Genomic DNA, 23,939 nt, shown 5'->3' on the forward strand with positions numbered 1-23,939 from the left:
AGAATTAATATCACCGGCATGTGTCGTGAAATGTTAACTTAGCAGCAGCAGTTCAATGCAAAACATAATATCAAAGAAAAATAAATAAAATAATAATAAATAAGTAAATCAATGACAGTATATGCATATTGAACAGATAAAAAAATCATGCAAAAAAACAAATAATGAATATTTAAAAAGTGAGGTAGTGTTCAAGGGTTCAATGTCCATTTACAAATCAGATGCCAGAGGGGAAGAGGCTGTTCCTGAATACAGGCTTCTGTACCTCCTCCCTGATGGTAACAGTGAGAAAAGGGCATGACCTGTGTTCTGGTGGTCCCTAATAATGGATACTGCCTTTCTGAGACACCATTCCTTGATGATGTCCTGGGTACTTTGTAGGCTGGTACAGGTGTCCCCCGCTTTTTGAACGTTCGCTTTACGAAACCTCACTGTTACGAAAGAACTACATTGGTACCCTGTTTTCGCTAACAGAAGGTGTTTTCACTGTTACAAAAAAGCAGTGCGTGCCCCGAGCAGCCGCTCTCCCCCGGATTCAGAACTGCAATCTCACCGGCATTGCTTAAACACGTGCCTGTGAGCAGCCGTTTGCAAGATGAGTTCTAAGGTATCGGAAAAGCCTGAAAGAGCTCGTAAGGGTGTTACACTTAGCGTAAAACCAGACACAATTAAGCGTTTTGATCATGGTGAACGAAGTAAGGACGAAGTGAGTTTGGCTTGTGGAAGCAATGGAGATATGTTGAAGAGGTTTTGGCATCCCATGACCAAGAACTGATAGATGAAGAGCTGATACAATTGGAAGAGGAAAGGATAACAATCGAAACCGAATGAGTGACGATAAAGTACGACTTTAATTTTGAAAGGGTCCGTCGGTTAAGGGGATATTTGCAGGATGGTTTGAGTGCTTACAAAGAACTGTATGATCTAAAAATGCACGAGGCTCAGCAGTCAAGCAAGCCTTCCACAACAGCCACAGCAGACGACGAACCTCAACCTTCAACATTGAGGCGGGCAGTCATAAGAGAAGATGAGCTGCCTGCCCTGATCGATGATGAGATGACACCCCAGTGTCCCACCACCCCAACATCCAGGCCGCGGACAGAAACCGATTCGCGGAGAATGCAGCAGTAGCCAGGAGACACACAGCACATCTTTAAGAAAAAAGCCGAAATAAACATGCTAATTAATTAGGTGCCGCCCGACACGTAATTGTCGGCCCAGATCAGAGGCGATGCAATCGGCAATTGGCACTGATTTGGGCTGACAATTACGTGCCGGGTAGCACCTAATTAATTAGCATGTTTATTTCGGCTTTTTTCTTAAAGATGTGCTGGATGCGTCCCGGCTACCGCTGTATCACTGCATGCTTCGCGGCAATGTATCAGTCGGCGGCCTGGAGGGTGGGGGCCACTGCACCACCCAAACTCTGACAAGTCTAACACACCACCATCAGTGTGCTCCGTGCTTTCCCAATTCCGCTAAGTGATACTACACTGTACATACATTATTTCTACTTTATATTGGCTGTGTATTTTTACGTGTTATTTGGTATGATTTGGCAGCATCATAGCTTAAAGGTTACTGGAGAGTGCTTGTACCGTGTTTTTGCCGACGGCAGTTGTGTGAGATTTTCGCCATGGAGAACAGTTCAGGCAATGATTGTGGAAAAGTATTTCTACTTTATATAAGCTGTGTATTTACCATATCATTACTGCTTTTACTATATGTTACTGTTATTTTAGGTTTTATGTGTTATTTGGCATGATTTGGTAGGTTATTTTTGGGTCTGCGAACGCTTACAAAATTTTCCCATGTAAATAAATGGTAATTCCTTCTTCGCTTTATGACTTTCCAGCTTATGAACCGTTTCATAGGAATGCTCTACCTTCGGATGGAGGGGGAAACCTGTACCCATGATGGAGCCGACTACATTTACAACCCTCTGCAGCTTCTTCCCATCCTGTGCAGTAGCCCCCCTACCACCACCAGACAGTGATGCAGCCTGTCAGAATGCTCTCCACAGTGCATTAATAGAAGTTTTTGAGTGTATTTGTTGACATGTCAAATCTCTTCAAACTCCTAATGAAGTAAGATCGTTGTCTTGCCTTCTTTTTAACTACATCAATATGTTGTGACCAGGTTCGGTGCTCAGAGATCTTGAAACTGCTCACTCTCTTCACTTCTGATCCCTCTACAAGGATTGGTATGTGTTCCTTCGTCTTACCCTTCCTGAAGTCCACAATCATCTCGCTTTCGTCTTACTGGCGTTGAGTGCCAGGTTGTTGCTGCGACACCACTCCACTACTTGGCATATCACACTCCTGCATGCCCTCTTGTCACCATCTGAGATTCTACCAACAATGGTTGTATCATCAGCAAATGTATAGATAGTATTTGAGCTATGCCTAGCCACACAGTCATGGGTATAGAGAGAGTAAGGCGGGGGCTAAGCATACACCCCTGAGGTGCACCAGAGTTGATCGTCAGCAAGGGGGAGATGTTATCACCAATCCGCACCAATTGTGGTTTTCCAGTTAGGAAGTCGAGGATCCAATTGCAGAGGGAGGTACAGAGGCCCAGGCTTTGTAACTTCTCAATCAAGACTGTGGGAATGATGGTATTAAATGCTGAGCTATAGTCGATGAACAGCATCCTGTCATAGGTGTTTGTGTTGTCCAGGTGGTCTAAAGCCATGTGAAAAGCCACTGAGAGTGCATCTGCCATTGACCTATTGTGGCGATAGGCAATTGTGATTCTCAATAGATAAACTGATACAACTGTGATTCTGAATTAAAACATGAAAATGACACTTATTACCTGCAGAATATTTTCAAATGGCATCTTTCACCCAGGTTCAATTCTAACCTCCAGTACTCTGTAGAAACCATCCATGTTCTCCATGATATAGTCAGTGCACTCAATGAATTCACTCAGTTTTTCTCCCAGGGTTGGATCTGCCCTGAACTAATGGTCTGTGGACAAACTCTCTTTGTGGACTTCAGTTCAGAACACTATTTGCTTGTGTCTATTGTTTGCATAAATTGTTTTTTTTCTCTGCACCTTGGGTATTTGATGGTCTTTTTTTTAATCCTCCTGGACTCTTTTGGGTTTCTGTTTTGTGGCTGCCTGTTAGGACACAAATCTCAAGGTTGTATGATGTATGCATACTTTGACAATAAATGTACTTGAACTTTTCAAGAACTAGCAGTCATATTTTAAGGTAAGAGGGGAAAGATTTAATAGGAATTTAAGGGGTAAATTTTTTGTTACACAAAAAGTGCTACGTATATACAGTTTGTAGAATAAGCTGCCAGAGGAAGTAGTTGTGGCAGATCAGTAACAACTTTTAAACGGCAGTTGTTATTTAAATTACTATTTCTATTCATAACACGGATAGGAAAAGTTTAGAAGGTGATGGGCTAAATGCCGACAAATAGGACAAGCCTGGATGGAGCATCTTAGTTGGCATGGACCAGTTGGGCCAGAGGTCCTGTTTCATTGCAGCACAACTCTGTGATAGCGTGGGCTACCTCTAGGTGCTTGAATTTAGTTCCACATTTCAAGCATGTGCAGGTTGGTAGGTTAATTAGCTAAAGATTATCTCTAATGTAGGTGGGTGACAAGTGAAAGGGGGCTGAGGAAGCTGCAAGGTGGGGGAAGACCAAGAGTTGATGGGGACACGTGAGGAACATTGGGATTATTGTATACAGATGCTTGAATGGTTGGCACCTTGGCAGAATGGTTCATTTCTGTGCTTTGTGGCTCTATAAACCTCAAGTATTTTTTTGAAATACAGTCACCACTAAATAAGGCCTTATAGGACAACTGAAATGGATCAAAAACATTCTTGTATTATACATCCGCCCTCTACTGGAATAAAAGAAAGATCTTACTCAAAACTTGGGTGAGGAGTTCAGAAGAAAAGATGCAAATTATTCACATCTGCAATTATGGCGATTATACCCTATAAAAAAAAGATTTATTCCATGATGAAAGTGCTTCTTCACATGGTGCAATCATCAGAAGTAAAATACAGTTCATGTTTTTCAGCTGGTGGATTTTGTCCAACTGCACTTGAAAAAATATGCAATAATAAGTTGTTTTACTTTTTCAAGAAAATCAGTGTTCAAGGCCCCATTTCCAGTTAGGAAGTCTAGAGATCGCCATAAATAATTTCTTCAAACAACAACAGCCTACACACTTTACTTTAGACCAACCAACAATCTTCCAGTGCAGTTATATCATCAGTTTCTCAAATCTGACACAATTTCAGAAGGAAGCCGGCTGGTGGCATAGTGGCATCAGTGCTGGACTTCGGGGCGAGAGGTCCCAAGTTCGATTCCAGCTGGCACCCTTGCACGCTCTCCATCCATGCTGGGTTAAGAGCTGGTGACCTCTTAAAAAACTCACCTGGCAGAAGGCAATAGCAAACCACTGCTGTAACTTGCCTCGTACATGATTTCCCAATACGTCAGAGCGGTGTGGAAGGAAATCGCCTGCTAACCGGAAAATTCCAGATGCCACATACCTTTCTTTAATTATGTAAACCCCTCAGAAAATCAAACACTCAACATCATATACAATACAGTTCTACCATTGACAATTCACATTCAAAAATGTGCTGGACTTTCTTCTTTTATAATTTGTGTAAATCTGTAAATCCAGATTTGGATGCAATGTGCTAAATCAGCATGTTTCCTGTTTCCACCCTATATCCTGTTATGTTAAAGAATCATAAAAGCCTTATCTTAAATCATTTGGTCTGGACACAGGTGCACCTAGTGGGATTGCAACCTCACACCTTCTATGACCAGGTTCAGTTCTCTCATGCTGTCCATTTGGAGTCTGCCTTTTCTGTTTGTGACTGGGTGTATTTCTCGAGTTCTCTAGTTCCCTCCAACATTCCAAGACGTGGGTTGCCAGGATAGCTGGTCACTATAGGTAGGCAGTAGAATCTGGGGATAGCTGTTGGGAAAAAGTTAAAGGAAACATCTGTGGGTAGGCATGCAATGACACTGTGAGGCAGCCTCGACTTGACGGAGGAAAGGGACTTCTATCGTGTCATATGGCTCCATTCACAACAATTGATCTCATAATTACTTGTCAACTAACTTCTTATGGTTTAAATTAGAGACTTGCAACAAGCAGATTACCAAACACAGATGAAGCAAAAATGTGATCAACATGTCCATTACTTTGAGGCTGCTCAGTGAAGAAAATGGTGAACCATTCTGTAAATTTCACCATACTTCATATTTGAATTACCTTTTAAAATAACATACAGTGGCATGCAAAAGTTTGGGCACCCCTGGTCAAAATTTCTGTTACTGTGAATAGTTAAGTGAGTAGAAGGTGAACTGATCTCCAGAAATCATTAAAGTTAAAGATGGAATATCCTTTTCAACATTTTAGCAAGATTAGTGTATTATTTTTGTTTTGTACAATTTTAGAGTGAAAAAAAGGAAAGGAGCACCATGCAAAAGTTTGGGCACCCCAAGAGATTTGAGCTCTCAGATAACTTTTACCAAGATCTCAGACCTTAATTAGCTTGTTAGGGTTATGGCTTGTTCACAGTCATCGTTAGGAAAGGCCAGGTGATGCAAATTTCAAAGCTTTATAAATACCCTGACTCCTCAAACCTTGTCCCAACAATCACCAGCTGCCTAGCGCTCTGAAAATTAAAATAAATGATGCCCACAAAGCAGGAGAAGGCTATAAGAAGATAGCAAAGCATTTTCAGGTAGCCGTTTCCTCAGTTCGTAATGTAATTAAGAAATGGCAGTTAACAGGAAGAATGGAGATCAAGTTGAGGTCTGGAAGACCAAGAAAACTTTCCGAGAGAACTGCTCGCAGGATGGCTAGAAAGGCAAATCAAAACCCCCATTTGACTGCAAAAGACCTTCAGGAAGATTTAGCAGATTCTGGAGTGGTGGTGCACTGTTCTACTGTGCAGCAACACCTGCACAAACAAGTCCTGTGGACTGAAGAAGTTAAAAAAGAACTTTTTGGCCACAATGAGTATGTTTGGAGAAAAAAAGTGCAGAATTTCATGAAAAGAACACCTCTCCAACTGTTAAGCATGGGGGTGGATCGATCATGCTTTGGGCTTGTGTTGCAGCCAGTGGCACAGGGAACATTTCACTGGTACAGGGAAGAATGAATTCAATTAAATACCAGCAAATTCTGGAAGCAAACATCACACCGTCTGTAAAAAAAAAGCTGAAGATGAAAAGAGGATGGCTTCTACAACAGGATAATGATCCTAAATACACCTCAAAGTCCACAATGGACTACTTCAAGAGGTGCAAGCTGAAGGTTTTACACACACACAAGACAAAGGAGAAGTAAGCCATTCGGCCCATCAAGTCTGCTCCGCAGCTCCCCCATGAGCTAAATTATTCACGCATCTAGTTCCAATTTCTGGCTTTTTCCCCATATCCCTTGATACCCTGACTAATTAGATACCTGTCAATCTCCTCCTTAAACACCCCCAATGATCGGGCCTCCACAGCCATATGTGGCAACGAATTCCACAAATCCACGACCCTCTGGCTAAAAAAATTTCTCCTCATCTCTGTTTTAACTGGGTACCCTCTAATTCTAAGACTATGGCCTCTTGTCCTGGACTCACCCACCAAGTGAAACAACCTTTCCACATCTACTCTGTCCAACCCTTTCAACAATCGAAACGTTTCTATGAGATCCCCTCTCATTCTTCTATACTCTAATGAATACAATCCAAGAGCCAACAGACGCTGCTCATATGGTAGCCCCTGCATTCCAGGAATCATCCTCGTAAATCTTCTCTGAACTCTCTCCAACATCAGTATATCCTTTCTAAGATAGGGGGCCCAAAACTGCACACAGTATTCCAAATGAGGTCTCACTAATGCCCCATAGAGCCTCATCAACACCTCCTTACTCTTATACACTATTCCTCTTGAAATGAATGCCAACATAGCATTCGCTTTCCTTACCACTGATCCAACTTGGTGGTTAACCTTTAGGGTATCCTGCACGAGGACCCCCAAGTCCCTTTGCACTTCTGATTTTTGAATTTTCTCCCCATCTAAATAATAATCTGCTCGATTATTTCTTCTTCCGAAATGTACAACCGTACATTTGTCAACATTGTATCTCATCTGCCATTTCTTTGCCCACTCTCCTAAACTGACTAAGTCTCTCTGCAACCTTTCCGTTTCTTCAACATTTCCTGCTCCTCCACCTATCTTGGTGTCATCCGCAAACTTGGCCACAAAACCATTTAATCCATAATCCATATCATCGATATACATCGTAAAAAGAAGCGGCCCCAACACCGACCCCTGCGGAACACCACTAGTAACCGGCAACCAATCAGAATAGGATCCCTTTATTCCCACCCTTTGCTTTCTGCCTATCAGCCAATGCTCCACCCATTTCAATATCTTTCCTATAATTCCATGGGCTCTCATCTTATTAAGCAGCCTCATATGCGGCACCTTATCGAAGGCCTTTTGCAAAAATTCCAATAAGTTGGTAAGGCATGATCTTCCCTTCATGAAACCATGCTGGCTTGGGCCTATCTTGTCATGCACCTCGAGGTATCTCATAACCTTGTCCTTGAGGATTGACTCCAATATTTTTCCAACCACCGATGTCAGACTAATAGGTCTGTAATTTTCTTTTTGCTGCCTCCTTCCTTTCTTAAATAGCGGAACTATATTTGTGACCTTCCAGTCCTCTGGAACCATGCAAGAATCTATTGATTCCTGAAAGATAATTTCCAATGCTTCCACAATCTCCAAAGCCACCTACTTCAGAACCCTTGGGTGCACCTCATCCGGGCCGGGAGACTTATCTATTCTTAGTCCACTGAGCTTCCCAAGCATTTTCTCTCTAGTTATCTTGACTGTACCGAATTCTATTCCCGGATACCTCTGGCTATCAGGTATATTGCTCATGTCTTCCACTGTGAAAATTGATGCAAAATACTCATTCAGTTCCTCCGCCATCTCTTTGTTATCCATTATAATTACTCCAGCATCATTTTCAATCGGTCCCATATCTACCCTCGTCACTCTTTTATTCTTCATATATTTAAAAAAACTCTTAGTATCCTTTATGTTAATCGCCAACTTCCTTTCATAATTCATCTTTTCTTTCCTAATGACTTTCTTAGTTTCTTTCTGTAAGTTTTTAAAGGTCTTCCAGTCCTCATTTTCCCCCACTAATTTTTGTTTCCTTGTACGCCGTTTCTTTTGCTTTTATTTTTGCCTTAACCTCTCTCGTTAGCCACATTTGTGCCATTTTTCCATTCATGATTTTCTTTTTTCTTGGAATATATTTTTCCTGCATTTTCCTTATTTCTTGTAGGAATTTCATCCAAGTCTGCTTGCCGTCCCTCCATTTAGTTTACTTTTCCAATTGACTTGGGCCAGTTCCTCTCTCATACCACTGTAATTTCCCCTGTTCCACTGAAATATCGATACACCTGATACCAGCTTCTCCTTTTCAAATTTGAAAATGAACTCAATCATATTATGATCACTACTTCCAAGAGGTTCCTTTACCTCCAGCTCTCTAATCGCCTCAGGTTCGTTACACAGCACCCAATCCAAAACAGCCGGTCCCCTGGTGGGCTTCTGGACAAGTTGCTCCAAAAAGCCATCCTGTAGGCATTCTACAAACTCCCTCTCCTGAGATCCATTACCTTCCCAACTTTCCCAATCTACTTTCATATTAAAATCCCCCATAATTATCTTGACAATGTCCTTCTGACACACTTTTTCTATTTCCAGCTGCAACTTGTAGTCCACATCTCAAATGCTGTTTGGAGGCCTGTATATAACTGCTATTAGTGTCTTTTTACCCTTGTCATTTCTTAATTCTACCCATAAGGATTCTACCTCTTCTGATCCTATGTTCCTTCTTTCTATTGATTTGATATTGTTACTTACCATCAGGGCGACGCCACCCCCTTTACCTACCTTCCTATCCATCCTGTACACTGTGTATCCTGGGATATTCAGCTCCCAATCACATCCATCATTTAGCCATGACTCGGTGATGGACACAATGTCATACCTTTTAACCTGCAGCTGTGCAGCAAGGTCATCCACTTTATTTCTAATGCTGTGTGCATTTAAGTACAGTACATTTAGATCTGTACCTGTTGCAACTTGTGCTATATATCTATTTTGCAGCAAATTATCCTGTATATTCACCGGCCTGTCCTTCTTACCATCTTTGCTGCACAGTATTTTTGACTTATTTCTATTTTCCTCTTCCTCGATCCTAACACCTTGGTTTCCTTCCCCTTGCCAACTTAGTTTAAACCCTCCCTAACAGCTATATTAAACAATCCCGCTAGGATATTAGTACCTTTTGAGTTCAGGTGTAATCCATCTTTTTTGTACGTCATACCTTCCCCAAAATAGATCCCAATGATTCAAGAATTTGAAACCCTGCCCCCTGCACCAGTTACTTAGCCACACATTCATCGGCTTAATTTTGCTATTCTTACCATCATTAGCGTGCAGCTCAGGCAGCAATCCTGATATTATTACTCTGGAGGTCCGGCTTTTCAATTTTCTTCCCAGCTCCCAGTAATCTTTCTTCAGGACCTCCTCTCTTTTTCTGTCTATGTCATTGGTACCAACATGTACCAAGCCTTCCGGCTGCTCGCCCTCTCTCGTCAGGATACTCTGGACTCGATCTGAGACATCCCGTACCTTGGCACCAGGGAGGCAACACACCATCCGGGTATCCTTGTCCAGCTCACAGAATCTCTTGTCTGTCCTCCTTACGATGGAGTCCCCTATAACTACTGCATTTCTTCTTGCTCTCTTGATTTTGGCACTGGGCAGAATGCTAGAGTCTCGTTCACTGTGGTCCTCCTCTGTCAGGTCTGCTATCCACTACCTCTCTATAGGTAGTATCTATCACCTCCTCACTTTCCCTAATTAGCCGAAGGTCATCTATTTCCATCTCCAGCACCTTAACACGGTCCTTCAGAAGCCTCATCTCAGTGCACCTAGTGCAGGTGTAATCCTTGGGGAGGCTGGGAGTCTCCCAGGGTCCCCACATCTGGCACTCCAAGCACAACACTAATCCTAGATGCATACCCCTAATGCTACTGTTTGTACCAAATACCAAAAAACTGTAATTTACTCCGTTACTATGAGACTCAACGGTCGCAGGAAGCCTCTTCCCATCTCTGCCGAGGCCCGTTGAGCCAAAGCCCTTTCACTCTGCACCCTCTCACTCTGCAGCCCGCTCCGATGCTGCCCGCTGGATATGGCGGTTTTCTTTTTAAACTGTTCGCGCTCAACTGGCTGACGTCACGCACCTGCGCAATCTGGCCTCTCTCCTACTCCGAGAAATAAAATGTCTTCTCGCTGGAAATCCTTAGCCTCTTTGCCATGGCCCTCACAGTCTCCCAACCTAAACATCATTGAAAATCTGTGGATAAACCTCAAAAGAGCAGTGCATGCAAGACGGCCCAAGAATCTCACAGAACTAGAAGCCTCTTGCAAGGAAGAATGGGCGAAAATCCCCCAAATAAGAATTGAAAGACTCTTAGCTGGCTACAGAAAGCGTTTACAAGCTGTGATACTTGCCAAAGGGGGGTGTTACTAAATACTGACCATGCAGGGTGCCCAAATGTTTGCTTCAGGCCCTTTTCCTTTTTTGTTATTTTGAAACTGTAAAAGATGGAAATAAAAAACTAATCTTGCTTGAAATATTCAAGAAATGTGTCATCTTTAACTTCATGCCTTTTGGAAATCAGTTCATCTTTTACTCGCTTAGCTATTCACAGTAACAGAAATTTTGACCAAGGGTGCCCAAACTTTTGCATGCCACTGTATATTAGGGCTTAATTTTATTTTTCTGACGAGGGTATTCTATGGAAAACTAATCAGCTTCCTCCGTATCTGGATCCCTGATTTCTTCATTGGGAGACCACAGTCAGTACGGATCAAAAATAACACCTCATTGCTGACAATCCACACCGGTGATGAGATGATGTTATTTTTGATCCGCACCTCAAGGATGTCTGTTTAGCACACTGCTCTACTCTGTCTACACCCATGACTGTGTGGCTAGCAACACACACAAAATGCTGGAGGAACCCAGCAGGCCAGGCAGCATCCATGGAAAGAGGAAGCAGTTGATGTTTTGGGCCGAGACTCTTCACTAGTCCTGATGAAGGGTCTCTGCTCGAAACATCAACTGTTTGCTCTTTTCCATGGATGCTGCCTGGCCTGTTGAGCTCCTACGACATTCTGTGTGCGTTGCTTGGATTTCCACCATCTGCAGATTTTCTCTTGACTGTGTGGCTAGGAACAGCTCAAATGCATTATAAATTTGCCAGTAACACAACTATTGTTGGCAGAATTTCAGATTTTGATGAGGAAACTTATAGGAGTGAAATAGATCAGCTGGTTGAGTAGTGTTACAATGACAACAACTTTGCACTCAACATCAATAAGACCAATGAATTGATTGTAGCCTTCGAGAAGGGGGAAGTCCAGGGAACACACAGCAGTCTTCATTGAGGGATCAGCAGTGGGAAGGGTGAACAGTTTCAAGTTTCTGGGTGTCAACATCTCTGAAGATCTATCCCAGGCCCAACATATTGCTGCAATTACAAAGAAGGCACACCAGCAGCTATATTTTATTGGGAGTCTGAGGAGATGTGGTATGTCTCCAATGGCTCTAATAAATTTCTACAAATTTAACTGGTTGCATCACCGTCTGTTATGGAGTGACAAACTGCAAAGTGTCGGAAAAATCCTTCATAGTTCCTAACTTGCGGAGTGATGAAATAGTTTCATTTTCACCCGACCGTTTCTGGCATCTACAAGCCTGAATGCTTGAAAAGAAAGTGAGCAAAACAGTTCTGAATTGTCTTACTGTTTATTTCTCACCAACTATCAGTGACAAAAATTGCTGCTGTTTGAACACAAACACATGCAACTGACAACATTTTAAAACTGTTTGCATTAAGTACTGTGGTGTGTCTAACAGCCACGCGAGTGCATGCAACTGATGCTAGTTAGAAGCTGTTTGGCAACAGTCTTCTGCCCTAATTAAGTGACACAGTGACCTAAATAAACAAAGGGCTATTTCCTCAATTAGTTTTTGTTGAGATTGTCCCAAATAAGAGGCTCCCCTGATTAACTGATGTTCTGATTAGCCAGAATCCACTATATACATTTCTTATTGTAATTTCTTTATTTTTTTAATTATATATTGCATTGTACTGCTGCTGCAAAACAACAAATTTCACAACATATGTAGTGATATTAAACTTGATTCAGATTCTGGAAATTAATAGGTTAACCTTTGACCTTCTATCAGTTTAAGAGATAATCAGTATTATGGCACCTCAGCAAGGGTCCCTCTAGGTAACCACCCTGCTGGTTTTAAAATGAGTGAGACCATTCTGATTGGTTCACTGAAATTTGTTGAGATGCCGTCATTAACATGCCAGACTGGCCAATGTTAAGTATCAGGATGTAAAACTAAACTTGCAAATCTTGCTGGGTTAAATCTGAGGCAGAAGCACTTAGCCCATTCATTTGATAGGAATGACTGCTTTGCAGAAAATACTAAATGTATCGTATACAATTTTGTACTGAGCTTTCTTCAATACTTATTGCTTATGTGTTAAGTGATATTTTAAAAACACATAAAAAATTAAATTCACAAGTTTCAATTATTGTCAGAGTGCTTCAGAAACATTCAATTCCTTTAACAACTGTGACAACTAATAAGCCTGAAGGCAGGCTTAGCTGGCTATCAATCAAATCTTATCTTCTCTAGCCACTGTGGGTATAGTTTGTTCCAGAGTCATCTGATAAAGTATTGTGTTCTGTGAGGTCTTGTTGATGTGCAGTGCCTTGCCATGGCTGAATGAAAACAGACAACCCCAAAGAAAGAAGCCATATCAGAAGTACTAACCTGGTTTGGAAAATGGTGCATGACAGGCGACATAAAATAGGAATGATAATCAGGTACTGAAACTGACAGAAAGTGATTAGGGGAATCCCACCAAGGCTATGAACTGGGCTATAATTATTCACTGTACTAAAGGTGATTAGGGGAAAGAACTAGTTATTCAAGCAAGAAATTGCAAAAAGAGCATGTATGTATCTATTCTTAACCTATCCTCCCACCACCTTACCAGGGATAGGGTTCCTCTTGTCCTCACCTAACACCCCCACCAGCCTCCATGTCCAGCACATAATTCTCTGAAACTTCCCTACACGACTCCCTTGCCCATTCGTCCCTCCCCACTGATTGCCTTCCTGGCACTTATCCTTGCAAGGGGAACAAGTGTTACACCTGCCCCTACACCTCCTCCCTCATCATCATCCAGGGCCCTAAACAGTCCTTCCAGGTGAGGTGATACTTCACCTGTGAGTCTGTTGGAGTCATTTACTGTGTTCGGCACTCCTGGTGTGGCCTCCTGTACATTGGTGAGACCTGACATAGATTAGGAAACTGCTTCGCCAATCATCTACGCTATGTCTGCCAGAACAAGTGGGATCTCCCAGTGGCCATCCATTTTAATTCCATCCACAGCATCCTCCACTGTCGTGATGAAGGCACACTTAGGTTGGAGGAACACCACCTTATATTCCATTTGGGTAGCCGCCAATCTTATGGTATGAACATTGATTTCTCAAACTTCTGGTAAGGTCCCTCAACCCCCTCCCCCTTCTCCATTTCCCATCCCCTTTTCCCTCTCTCACCTCATCTCCTTGCCCACCCATCACCTCCCTCTGATGCTCCTTCCCCTTTTTCTTTCTTCCATGGCCTTCTGTCTCTTTCACAAATAAAATTCCTGGCTCTTTACTTCATCCCTCCCCCTCCCAGTTTCACCTACCACCTGGTGGTTCTCTCTCTCTCCTCTTCCCTCCCCCCCCAGCTTTAAAATCTACTCCTCAGCTTTTTTTCTCCAGTCCTGCCAAAGGGTTTCGACCCGAAACATCGACTGTACTTTTCTTCATTGATGCTGCCTGGCCTGCTGAGTTCCTCCAGCATTTTGTGTATGTTGCTTGGATTTTCAGCATCTGCAGATTTTCTCTTGTGTGCATCTTAATGGTATGTTGACCTGATTAATGAATAATAGGACGCCTATGCCGATTGATTAGTGAATAAACTAGGGAACATTGAGAGGATGCTGTGCTGGTCTTGTAAGTGAATGAGTATGAGGAAGACTATATCTATCTGGTTATGAATCAGTGGGGCAGGTGAAGGAGGAGGCATGATTGTCTAGTTAGTCACCCACCGCCAACCTGAACCCATGTCATCAGCTGGCCCATTGCGAAGGAAACTCTGCTTAATAATACTCAAGGGATTTCCCTCCCCCACCTCTCCACGGGTTTGGAGAGTGGGATGGAGTGTCAGTACCCTTGGGTGGAAGTGGGGCAGAGATGGAGAAGAGCAGCAGTCAGATGAAGAGCATTTGATGGTTCTGGGCCTCTACTCACTGGAATTCAGAAGAATGAGGGGTGACCTCATTGAAACCTATCAAATGGTGAAAGGCCTTGATAGATTGGATGTGGTAAGGATGTTTCCTATCGTGGGAGAGCCCAAGACTAGAGGACACAGCCTTAGAATAGAACGGAGACGAGGAGGAATTTCTGTAGACAGAGAGTGGTTTATCTGTGGAATTATTTGCCATAGGCAGCTGTGGAGGCCAAGTCTTTATGTATATTTAAGGCAGAGTTTAATAGATTCTTGATTGGTTAGGGCATGAAGGAATAGAGGGAGAAGGCAGGAGATTGGGGCTGAGAGGAAAAATTGGATGAAATGGCAGAGCAGACTTAATGTGCTTAATGGCCTAATTCTGCTCTTATATCTTATGGCCTTATGGAAAGAGAGAAGATCAGACCTCAGTGTCAAACATGAAAAATCGGGTCAAGTGCAGGGTAGAAGTTATGGAAGGCTTGAGAAGATAGGAAAGGTTAGGGAGGCTGGAAGGAGGAGAGATTTAGTGAAAGGGAGGATTAAGTGGTGTGGTTGAGAGAAAATGAAGAAGGTAAGAGCAAATATGTACAGTATATTAAAGTCTATGCAGCAGACTCTGGTATTCAACATCCTGACCAATACTTATCTTTAAATTAATGATAATAATGAACAGATTGAGCTGGATTTGATTCAATCAGAACCATACCATTTAGCTGTTCAAACTACAATACGTTCCAGACTTCAGAACATTTGCTGTCCTGGGATTTATTTACAGACTTAGAAGGTAGATCAAAACTGTCAGTACACACCGCCTCCAGATTCTCCACAGAATCCAGAGTCCAAGACACAATTGTTGCAGCACACCAGTGACGAAATGCACATGAAATAGACCACTGCAGAGAAATGATCCATACAATTGACTTAAGAAAATATATTACTGACAGATTAATTCTACACACTGAAGTGAAAGCTTAATTGATATTAGAGCTTAGAGCACAAAAATATAAGAAGCAAAGGAATAAACACGAGCATTCAGGTATATTAGACACAAAAAAGCCACATGCCGTCCTGTAAGTGAGGCATATGACAATAAATCAAAAAAAGCACGTATTTCAATTGCTTTCACTGCCATACATTCATTAATATTTATATTTTTATTAACTGGCCACAGTCAGTTAATATAGACTATAAATTTATAAACCCCAAATTGAACCGGAAATGTTGATTTAAATGCCACATTATAAGTACATCTCCTACTAGTGCATCTTCCAGCTTCTTAACCCACATAAAACAGAAAATCCTATGCTCCAACCAACTTTATCTTGCTCTGCTCAATTTAGTCTGAATCTTGCTGCAAGTCCTAGAACATAAACTAAAGGTCAAAATAGATGTTTTACGTCAGGACTGAACAACATGTGCAACCCCACCTACTTAATGATTAGGCTAGGATTAAATAGGGAGATTTCTGGGCAGTGTAGCTCAAAGGGCCAGAAGGCCCATTCCGCACTGTGTCTCACTAAATAAATAAATGTACTTCCTACCCTCCACATCTGCTATTCCTAACAACCACGACAGGGCTTGACATTCATGTATAATAACCATACAGACCAAAAAATATATATATAATACATTGAAAAAACTCAAGGTTCGACACACCATCCCACTTGACTTCCTGATCATCACTTTTTGTATCATTTTTCCATATTAATATTTCTTATGCATTTACAGAGGAAATTGCCAGGTAAACCCATTAAATGAGTTTGTGCGATCACTCGTAGAGTGCCAATATTCTCACTGCTCTCTTCAATTATCCTTTAGAAGCTGAAATTTATAACACAATCATAGAAAAGTACAACACAGAAACAGGCCTTTGGACTCACCTAGTCCATGCTGAAACTTTAAACTGTCTATTCCCATTGACTTGCACGGGAACCATAGCCCTCCATATCCCTACCATCCAATGTAACTATCCAAACTTTTCTTAAATGTTGAAATCGAGCTCACCTGCATTGCTTGAGCTGGCCGCTCATTGCACACTCTCATGGCCTCGGAGTGAAGAAGTTTCTCCTCATGTTCCCCTTAAACTTTTCACTTTTCCCCCTTCACCCATGACCTCTGGTTACAGTTCCATCGAACCACAGTGGAAAAAGCCTGCTTGCATTTACCCTACCTCTACCCCCATTATTTTGTATACCTCCATTAAATCTCCTCTTAATCTTCTAAATTTCAAGGAATAAATTCCTAATCCATATAATCTTTCCTTATAACTCAGGTGCTTCAGACCTGGCAACATCCCTGTAAATTTTCTCTGTACTCTTTCAACCTTATTTACATCTTGCCTGTAGGTAGGTGACCAAAACTGCACACGGTATTCCAAATTAGGTCTGACCAATGTCTTATACAAGTTCAACATAACATCCATCTCCTGCACCCAATATTTTGATTTAAATCTAAAGTAAAGCTTAGAAAGAAGTAGCTACACATGCCATAACAGCATAATTAAATGCATCAATTGAAGTTTCTCAGTTTTTTTCATTAGTTTTTCCACAGAGGTCTTTCCCAAAATCCTGAAATTCAAGTTAATACTTTGCAGTTATGAGCTGAACCTGCACTGCTTTGGTAATGATGTTGTCTTTGTTAACCATGCAGCACACCCATTCTCAGCTATCTTGAAGAACAATTTTCATTTAATTTGCAGCATTTTCTATTTAAAATGCTGACTGAGATACAATTCATACCAGGCATTTTAATAAAAAAATTGTAAAGTGTATATGAAGCAGCAAAATAAATATTCTTTTCATCTGCTAGAATTACTGAGAGGGAATGAAAAGGCAGCCGGGGGTGTTTCTATACAATCGTTATGAGACCAGTTTCTTAAAAAGACTTGAAACTATATGACAAGATTATTCCTGTTTAACTGAACAGAAACAATATGAACTGCTAATGAGTTACACTTCTAGCTGGAAATCCTAATATCTATAAACAGAATGAGGGGTGGAGACAGAAGAAAAAAGGTAGGAAAGAAAAATTCTATCTTGTTTTTATTCCCCTAAAGAACAAGTGTCATCTAGAAAGCAAAAGAGCTGAAAATTGAAAGAAAGAGGACTTTCATCCCACTAGTGTGGACTGGTTTCAGTCTTTAATCTCAGAAATGAAAGTGCAATGCAAAGAATTCCTGCACCATTAATTCCTTCGCATATCCATTCCCAACGATATCCAATTCCACATAAAACCTGTATTACAGTTAGCAGGTGCCAACATCCCATTTGAAAGTATTGCTGAGTTCACTGAAAACATGTTAGCTGTGAGGTTGAGTGAATAAATGAGGCCTCACACACAGTTCTTAGTGTGTAACACCATCAATCCAGCTGGTTAAACATCAATGATCCTTTACAACACTCACTTCAGCATCCTCACTGTAACACTCCTGTCTGTAAAGTCTTATTAAGTTGGCCAGGTGCCAAAAATCACATCTTAACAAGGTTCTACTGTGGAATTTTAGCACCTTCAACTTCTAAAATGCGACCTTAGTGAGGTCACTGAAGATTTGTGTTGGTTTTGACATTTATAATAAATATATATTTTTTTTAAATCAGTGGAAAGTCAACTTAACCACATTATCGTCTATAACTGAGAAAAAGCTCAAGAGCTCCTTCTACAGATAACAACATTGTATAACTGCTTACTGCAATGCCTAACTGAGAACATATTGTTGAACTGCATACAATCTCTGTGATTCAATTATCCAGAATGAATCTAATATATTGTAGTAACAAGGATGAGATTTAAACAAAGAAAGGAAGTATGATTATATTTTCTAGATTGCTTTCCTTTTGTATCATGTTTTACATTTATCTCAGGGATGGTGCCTGAGTTAATCTGGCAAACTGGAAGCAAATCAAATTCCATCATATCTGCCAGAAACTTAAAATAAATATATTGAGTAATACAGATGTTATTAAAAATCGGTAATGGTGAAAATCAAATCACTGGATTGCCACCAAAAAAAAATACCAGGTTCACCTATGTCCTTTATAGAAGCTAGTCTTCAACTAATCTGACTCATTCCACCTATCAAAAAATAACTGACAAAACAGAACACAAAAGAGTTTGTTTGTTATGTCCCGTGTCATATGACGTGGGCAATCATGGTCTTTCCATGACCGTGACTGCTCTTGGCAAATTTGTCTACAGAAATGTTTTGCCATTGTCTTCTTCTGGGCAGTGTCTTTCCAAGATGGGTGACCCCAGCCATTATCAATACTCTTCCGAGATTGTCTGCCTGGTGTCAGTGGTCGCATAACCAGGACTTATGAATATGCACCAGCTATTCATACAATCCACCACCTGCTCCCATGGCTTCATGTAATCCTGATCGGTGGGGATGGGGGGGGGGGGGCAGTTGGGGCACTAAACAAGTGCTACACTTTGCCCGAGGGTGACTGCAGGCTCACAGTGGTAAAGAGTGCCTTATATCTCCTTTGGTAGAGACACATCTCCACCCAGCCACCCCAAAAGTGCAAGAGACCAAAAATCATCCCAGCTGTATTTGGAAATTGTGTTCCAAAACTAGTTGCTCCTCTTGCTGCCTAACTGTAGCTACAGTGTGGGTAACTGCACAGCAAAATAGTTAAAACAAAAAAATCCAATTTGTTCAATTACTATCCATCAATCCACTCTAAACCACCAGTCACAGATGGGGTTATTGATAACGCAATCAAGCAGCTCACACTCACCAATAACCTGCTCTTAGACTCAGAGCAAAGACCACTTAGTTCCAGATAACAATATGGTTTTTGGCTGAACACAGAGAAAAGACATGAATTCCACTGATGAGGTGTAAAACACTCTCCTTGAATCAAGGGTAAAGACTTTCTGTCCACTCGGGTCATTCAAAAGACGATTATGGTTGTAGGGATGTTAATCATCTAAACTCTGGGACAACAATGCACGATTTCCTCAGGCAACGTGTTTGGTTCAACCCCCTTGGCTATTTCAGAAGTGTAGATGTTTGCTGATGACAGCACAATATTCAACTCCATTCATATATACTCAGAAAATTGAGGTAGACAGTGGTTGTTTGTATTTGTACCTGAGCCAATAAGGAAATAATATTCCTGCCACACAAGGATGAGTAATGACTACTTCAACTAGAGACAACCTAATGGCTTACCCTTGATCTTCAATTATACTACAACTGAAGAGTCCCTCACTTTTAACATCCTGGCAATCAGCAAAAACCTTGCTCCGAACAGCTACAATAGTCCTGAAGCTGCACAAGCAGGTTCAAGGCAGGGCATCATGCAGCAAGTGACTCAGCTGTAAGGTACACATCAGGCCAGGTGTGTCACAGAATACTCTCCATTCACTTGAAGGAATGTAGCTCCAACAACACCAGAGGAGGTTGTCATCATCCAGGTCATTCCAGTTGCTTGTCTAGTATCCCATCCCTACATGAGTCATCTTTCCCTCCATCACTGATGCACAGTGCATCATCCACAATATGCTCTGCAGTTTGATAGCACCTACCAGATCCCATTTTCTTTTGCTACAGATGTTACCAGACCTGCTGAGTTTTTTTTTTCCAATGTTTTGCTTTTATTCCAGATTCCTTGACCTATACTGTCAAGCATGACATGAACAGCAAAAGCATGGATACAAATTCGTAATCCTTATATTAAAAGGAAATACTGCAAGGTCAGAAAATGTGCATTGTAAAAACAACTAGACCTCACTTTCACAGATGTAGAGATATTTTACCCAACTGTGAAATAACAGGGAAGGAATTGCCAAATAAATTCCAGAATCATTCAGAAACACTGGTTTCACTTTAACTAAGTTCTATGAACTTAGCTCCTAATTCTTTTTGATGGAAATGGGCATTTCTGCCACAGTGGTAAACTTCAGAGGATATCTCATATAAAGGAAAGTGACCAAAGGAATTAAACTGTACAAGAGATAGAAGCAGTTGGCCTTTGACAGATGACCTGCCATTCAATAACATCATGGCTGATCCTTAACCTCAATATCGTATTAATCCCAAATCATTGATTCTTTTTTTCCACTATCTAAAAAGCAATGAACCCGTCATAAATACAATCAGTGACCGATCCTCCACAACCTTCTAGGTTGAGAATTCCAATCATTCACGAGCACCTGAGGAAATAAATTTCTCACCTCTGTCCTGAACGGTAACCCTTTACTTTGAGACTGTGACTCCAGGTACTCAAAACTATAAAGGAAATATTATCTCCACATCAACCTTTTCAATCCCCTTAAATTGTTTTAAAATTTCATTGAGATCACCTCTAAAATCAGCATCAACCTAACTTCTTATTCTCTCCCCATGTAGCAAGTCCTTTATTTCAGGACTCAATATGGCAAACCTTTGCTGCATTGTCAGATACAAGCAGGTTTCCTTGAGGAAGGGAAAACAGATCTCAAAGGAAAATCAGGGTCCCAAGAATTAGAGCAGGATGCTTATACTCTATATTGCAAGATACAAATTTAAAGCCATTTTCTCATATGCAATTCCTTGCAGTACCAATATTTAAATTTTAATAACTCACATGCTTGTCCCTTTGAACAACTCCACGTTTTGATCTTTCACATCTTCAAACTGAAGTAGATGCAGAGCCAATATAAAGTGTTAAAAACTAGACAATACATAATTTAGGGAAATAAAGGATATAGCAAAGGAGGAACAAGTAATTAGATTAAATGAATACAGTGCATCTTAAAGGTCAGTACAGAGAATAAATGACATTCATAATGGCCAAGTACTGAAGAAACAAATACGTAAGCATTACCTTTGAGCAGAGGTTGAAAGGTTGGAATTTCATGCAATTTAATAACATCTGGATCATTCCACGTGGTTCTAGCTGGCGGATGCGTTCCTGTAGCAACAACTACGATGTCATCCATTTTGGCTCTTTGTTTCGCTGGAGAATTTGTTGCTGAATAAAATTTAAAAATTAAATCGATCTTAACAGTGTTAATGATCTGTTAAAATATTATCCATTATTACATTGTAAGAGACAAGAAGGAAATATAACATGAAACTACCCAAATGTGTGTCAGTTTCAGCATGCCATTGTTGTAATATGTTCTTGGATCTGTATGCATTTAGCACTAGAGCTATAACTTCTACAGTAGCCAGCTCATATACAAGAATTACCCAGAGTACAAGAATCACTCCTCCAGCTACTGGAGAGGTTCCTCCTTCATGAATGGATACTCCACTAATGGGAAGTTGAGGAAGAGTGCTTTCTGAAGAGGAGAGATACCTGCATCGGCCAGTGGAAAGGAATGCCACAGAAGGCATGTGATTTTGCAGATGGGGCACAAAGACTGTCCATGGCTGTAACCAGGCACTTATGACAAAACGTGGCCAGTGAGTTCTCCGTCAGCAGGAACAACTAAACTGCACTTTGAGTAGTAGTCTTCTCTCTTACTGTATGAAGTTTGGATGACATATCATATGCAGCAGTCAGAAGACAGCTGTGCCTTATGGCACAGATCAAGCACTTAAACTGAGAGTGACTCCAGCAGCAAAGCTGTCCTGTCTTGTGTGCAAGGATTTGCTTGAACTTATTGGAAGTCACAGATCTCACAAGGACAAAGAAGGCTATGTGAGTGATGGCCCTTTTAATTCCATGGTTTCAGAGCAAACAGGGTTATCAAAACCTTGCTATTCTATGAGTAACAACTGTAGTGTTCAGTCCAGCGAGGTTGAAAACCCCACCAAATTTCCTTTTGGCATCTTTTGGTGGAGGGAGGCTGTACACCAGTAAAATAAAAGTACTGGGGCAAATGCACAGAAACACCTAGAATTGGGCAGTGCTGCTTCACTCTGAATTATCACCACTTTCAACACTACACCACCATTTTAGTAGTCATACAATGAAATTTCTAAGCCAAAGGCATTTCATGATATCATGTACACATTCACTCAATTATGTATTTTAACAAGTGGGGAAAATAATGGAAAAACCAAAAAGAATAAATAGGTCTATAAAATTCATTCCACTCATTCCACCTTCTCTCTACTCTTAGAATAAATGTTTCTTCTATGCTCTAATGCATTACTTGGTGACTCTCTTGTTGCTCTTTAGTTCTCACAAAGAACACCGAGTGAAAATATGATCATTCCTCATCTCTTTCACTCAAAAGAGAAGTGATGGCATGTGAACACCTTTTTCCAGATAAATATGCTTGTATTTCTGGTGTCATTTTTTTTTTAAAAATCTTCTCTGTATCCTTTTATAATATGGTAATGGTAATCAGAACCGTAGGAGGCTCTCCAAGCAAGGTCTAATTAAGGTTCCACAGGTTTAACACAGCTGTCTCGCTTTTTAACATTATTGCTCTTGGAATAAACCCCAGTGCTTAGTTTGCATCCCGATATCATCTTGATCTGCAACTTCAAAATATTAAGTAATCTTACTAATTCCACCCACCAGAATGTACAACCTTTTCTTTATCTATGTTGAACTGCACATGCAAATTATTTGCTTTAAATCTTTCAAAATTAGAATAAAGTTTATTATCACTGACATGTGTCATGACATTTGTTGTTTTGCAGCAGTACAGTGCAATACATAATATACCATAAATTACAATAAAAAATATAAGACAAAATTAAATAAGTAGTCCAAAAACAAGAGGTAGTTTTCATGGTTCATTGTCCATTCAGAATCTAATGACGGAGGGGAAAAAGCTGTTCCTAAAACACTGAGTGTGTCTCTCTCCAGGGTCCTGATGATAGTAACGAGAAGAGGACATATCCTGTGTAGTGGGGGTCTTTTTGAGGCATTTCCTTTAGATGTCCTCGATTGTGGGGAGATTAATACTTTCTGGTATATTGCAGCATTCTTCCTCAACAGTGATAATCTCCCCTAATTTAGTACTATCTGCATACAGGCAACTCCTGCATTAAAGTGATGAGTGGGGGGGAGGGTGTGGAGGGTGTTGCATTCCTGGAAAATGATCTGCACTGCAATTTTTGATAATGTCACCAACAAAAGCAAATTGAAAAAACAAAATGTATACTTATTTATTTTCCACACAAATTCATCAGAACAAATTTTATTCCATATTTCAATATCTTCTGCAATGATTTGTGAATTCCGTAAGGAAAAATTTCCATAATCCACATGACCCAAAATGGGGGCTGCCTGCATTTAGAAATTATATTTATTGATTTCAGTGTCTTAGCCATTATCGTATATTGTGAACAATAGTCCCAGCATTGATCCTCATGGAATAATGGTCCCCATTTTTTTCCCACTGTCATTAGCAACACTACTCCCACTCTCTATTGTCTGTCTTTAAGCCGACTAGTAATCCATTGTATGACATCTCTGGCCTGATTCATTATCTAATATAGAGTAATTCACAGAAGGACTTCAGAAAATCTATATTACCATTGCTTTGCCATCATCCATTCTGTTATCACTTCAAATTTTCAATAAACT

At 40.8% G+C, this 23,939-nt stretch overlaps 1 protein-coding gene across 1 annotated transcript in view; it reads right to left on the reverse strand.

The window, feature by feature from the left end:
- Nucleotides 1-23,939, reverse strand: part of borcs5 (BLOC-1 related complex subunit 5) — a 77,632-nt gene that overhangs the window by 40,874 nt on the left and 12,819 nt on the right. The window contains exon 3 of the mRNA XM_072267651.1: nucleotides 21,273-21,419. Coding sequence (XP_072123752.1) covers nucleotides 21,273-21,419 — 147 coding nt within the window. The remainder of the gene's footprint in view (nucleotides 1-21,272; nucleotides 21,420-23,939) is intronic.

The sequence above is a fragment of the Mobula birostris genome, chromosome 9 (genome assembly GCF_030028105.1).
Source record: "Mobula birostris isolate sMobBir1 chromosome 9, sMobBir1.hap1, whole genome shotgun sequence".
Taxonomy (NCBI): domain Eukaryota; kingdom Metazoa; phylum Chordata; class Chondrichthyes; order Myliobatiformes; family Myliobatidae; genus Mobula; species Mobula birostris.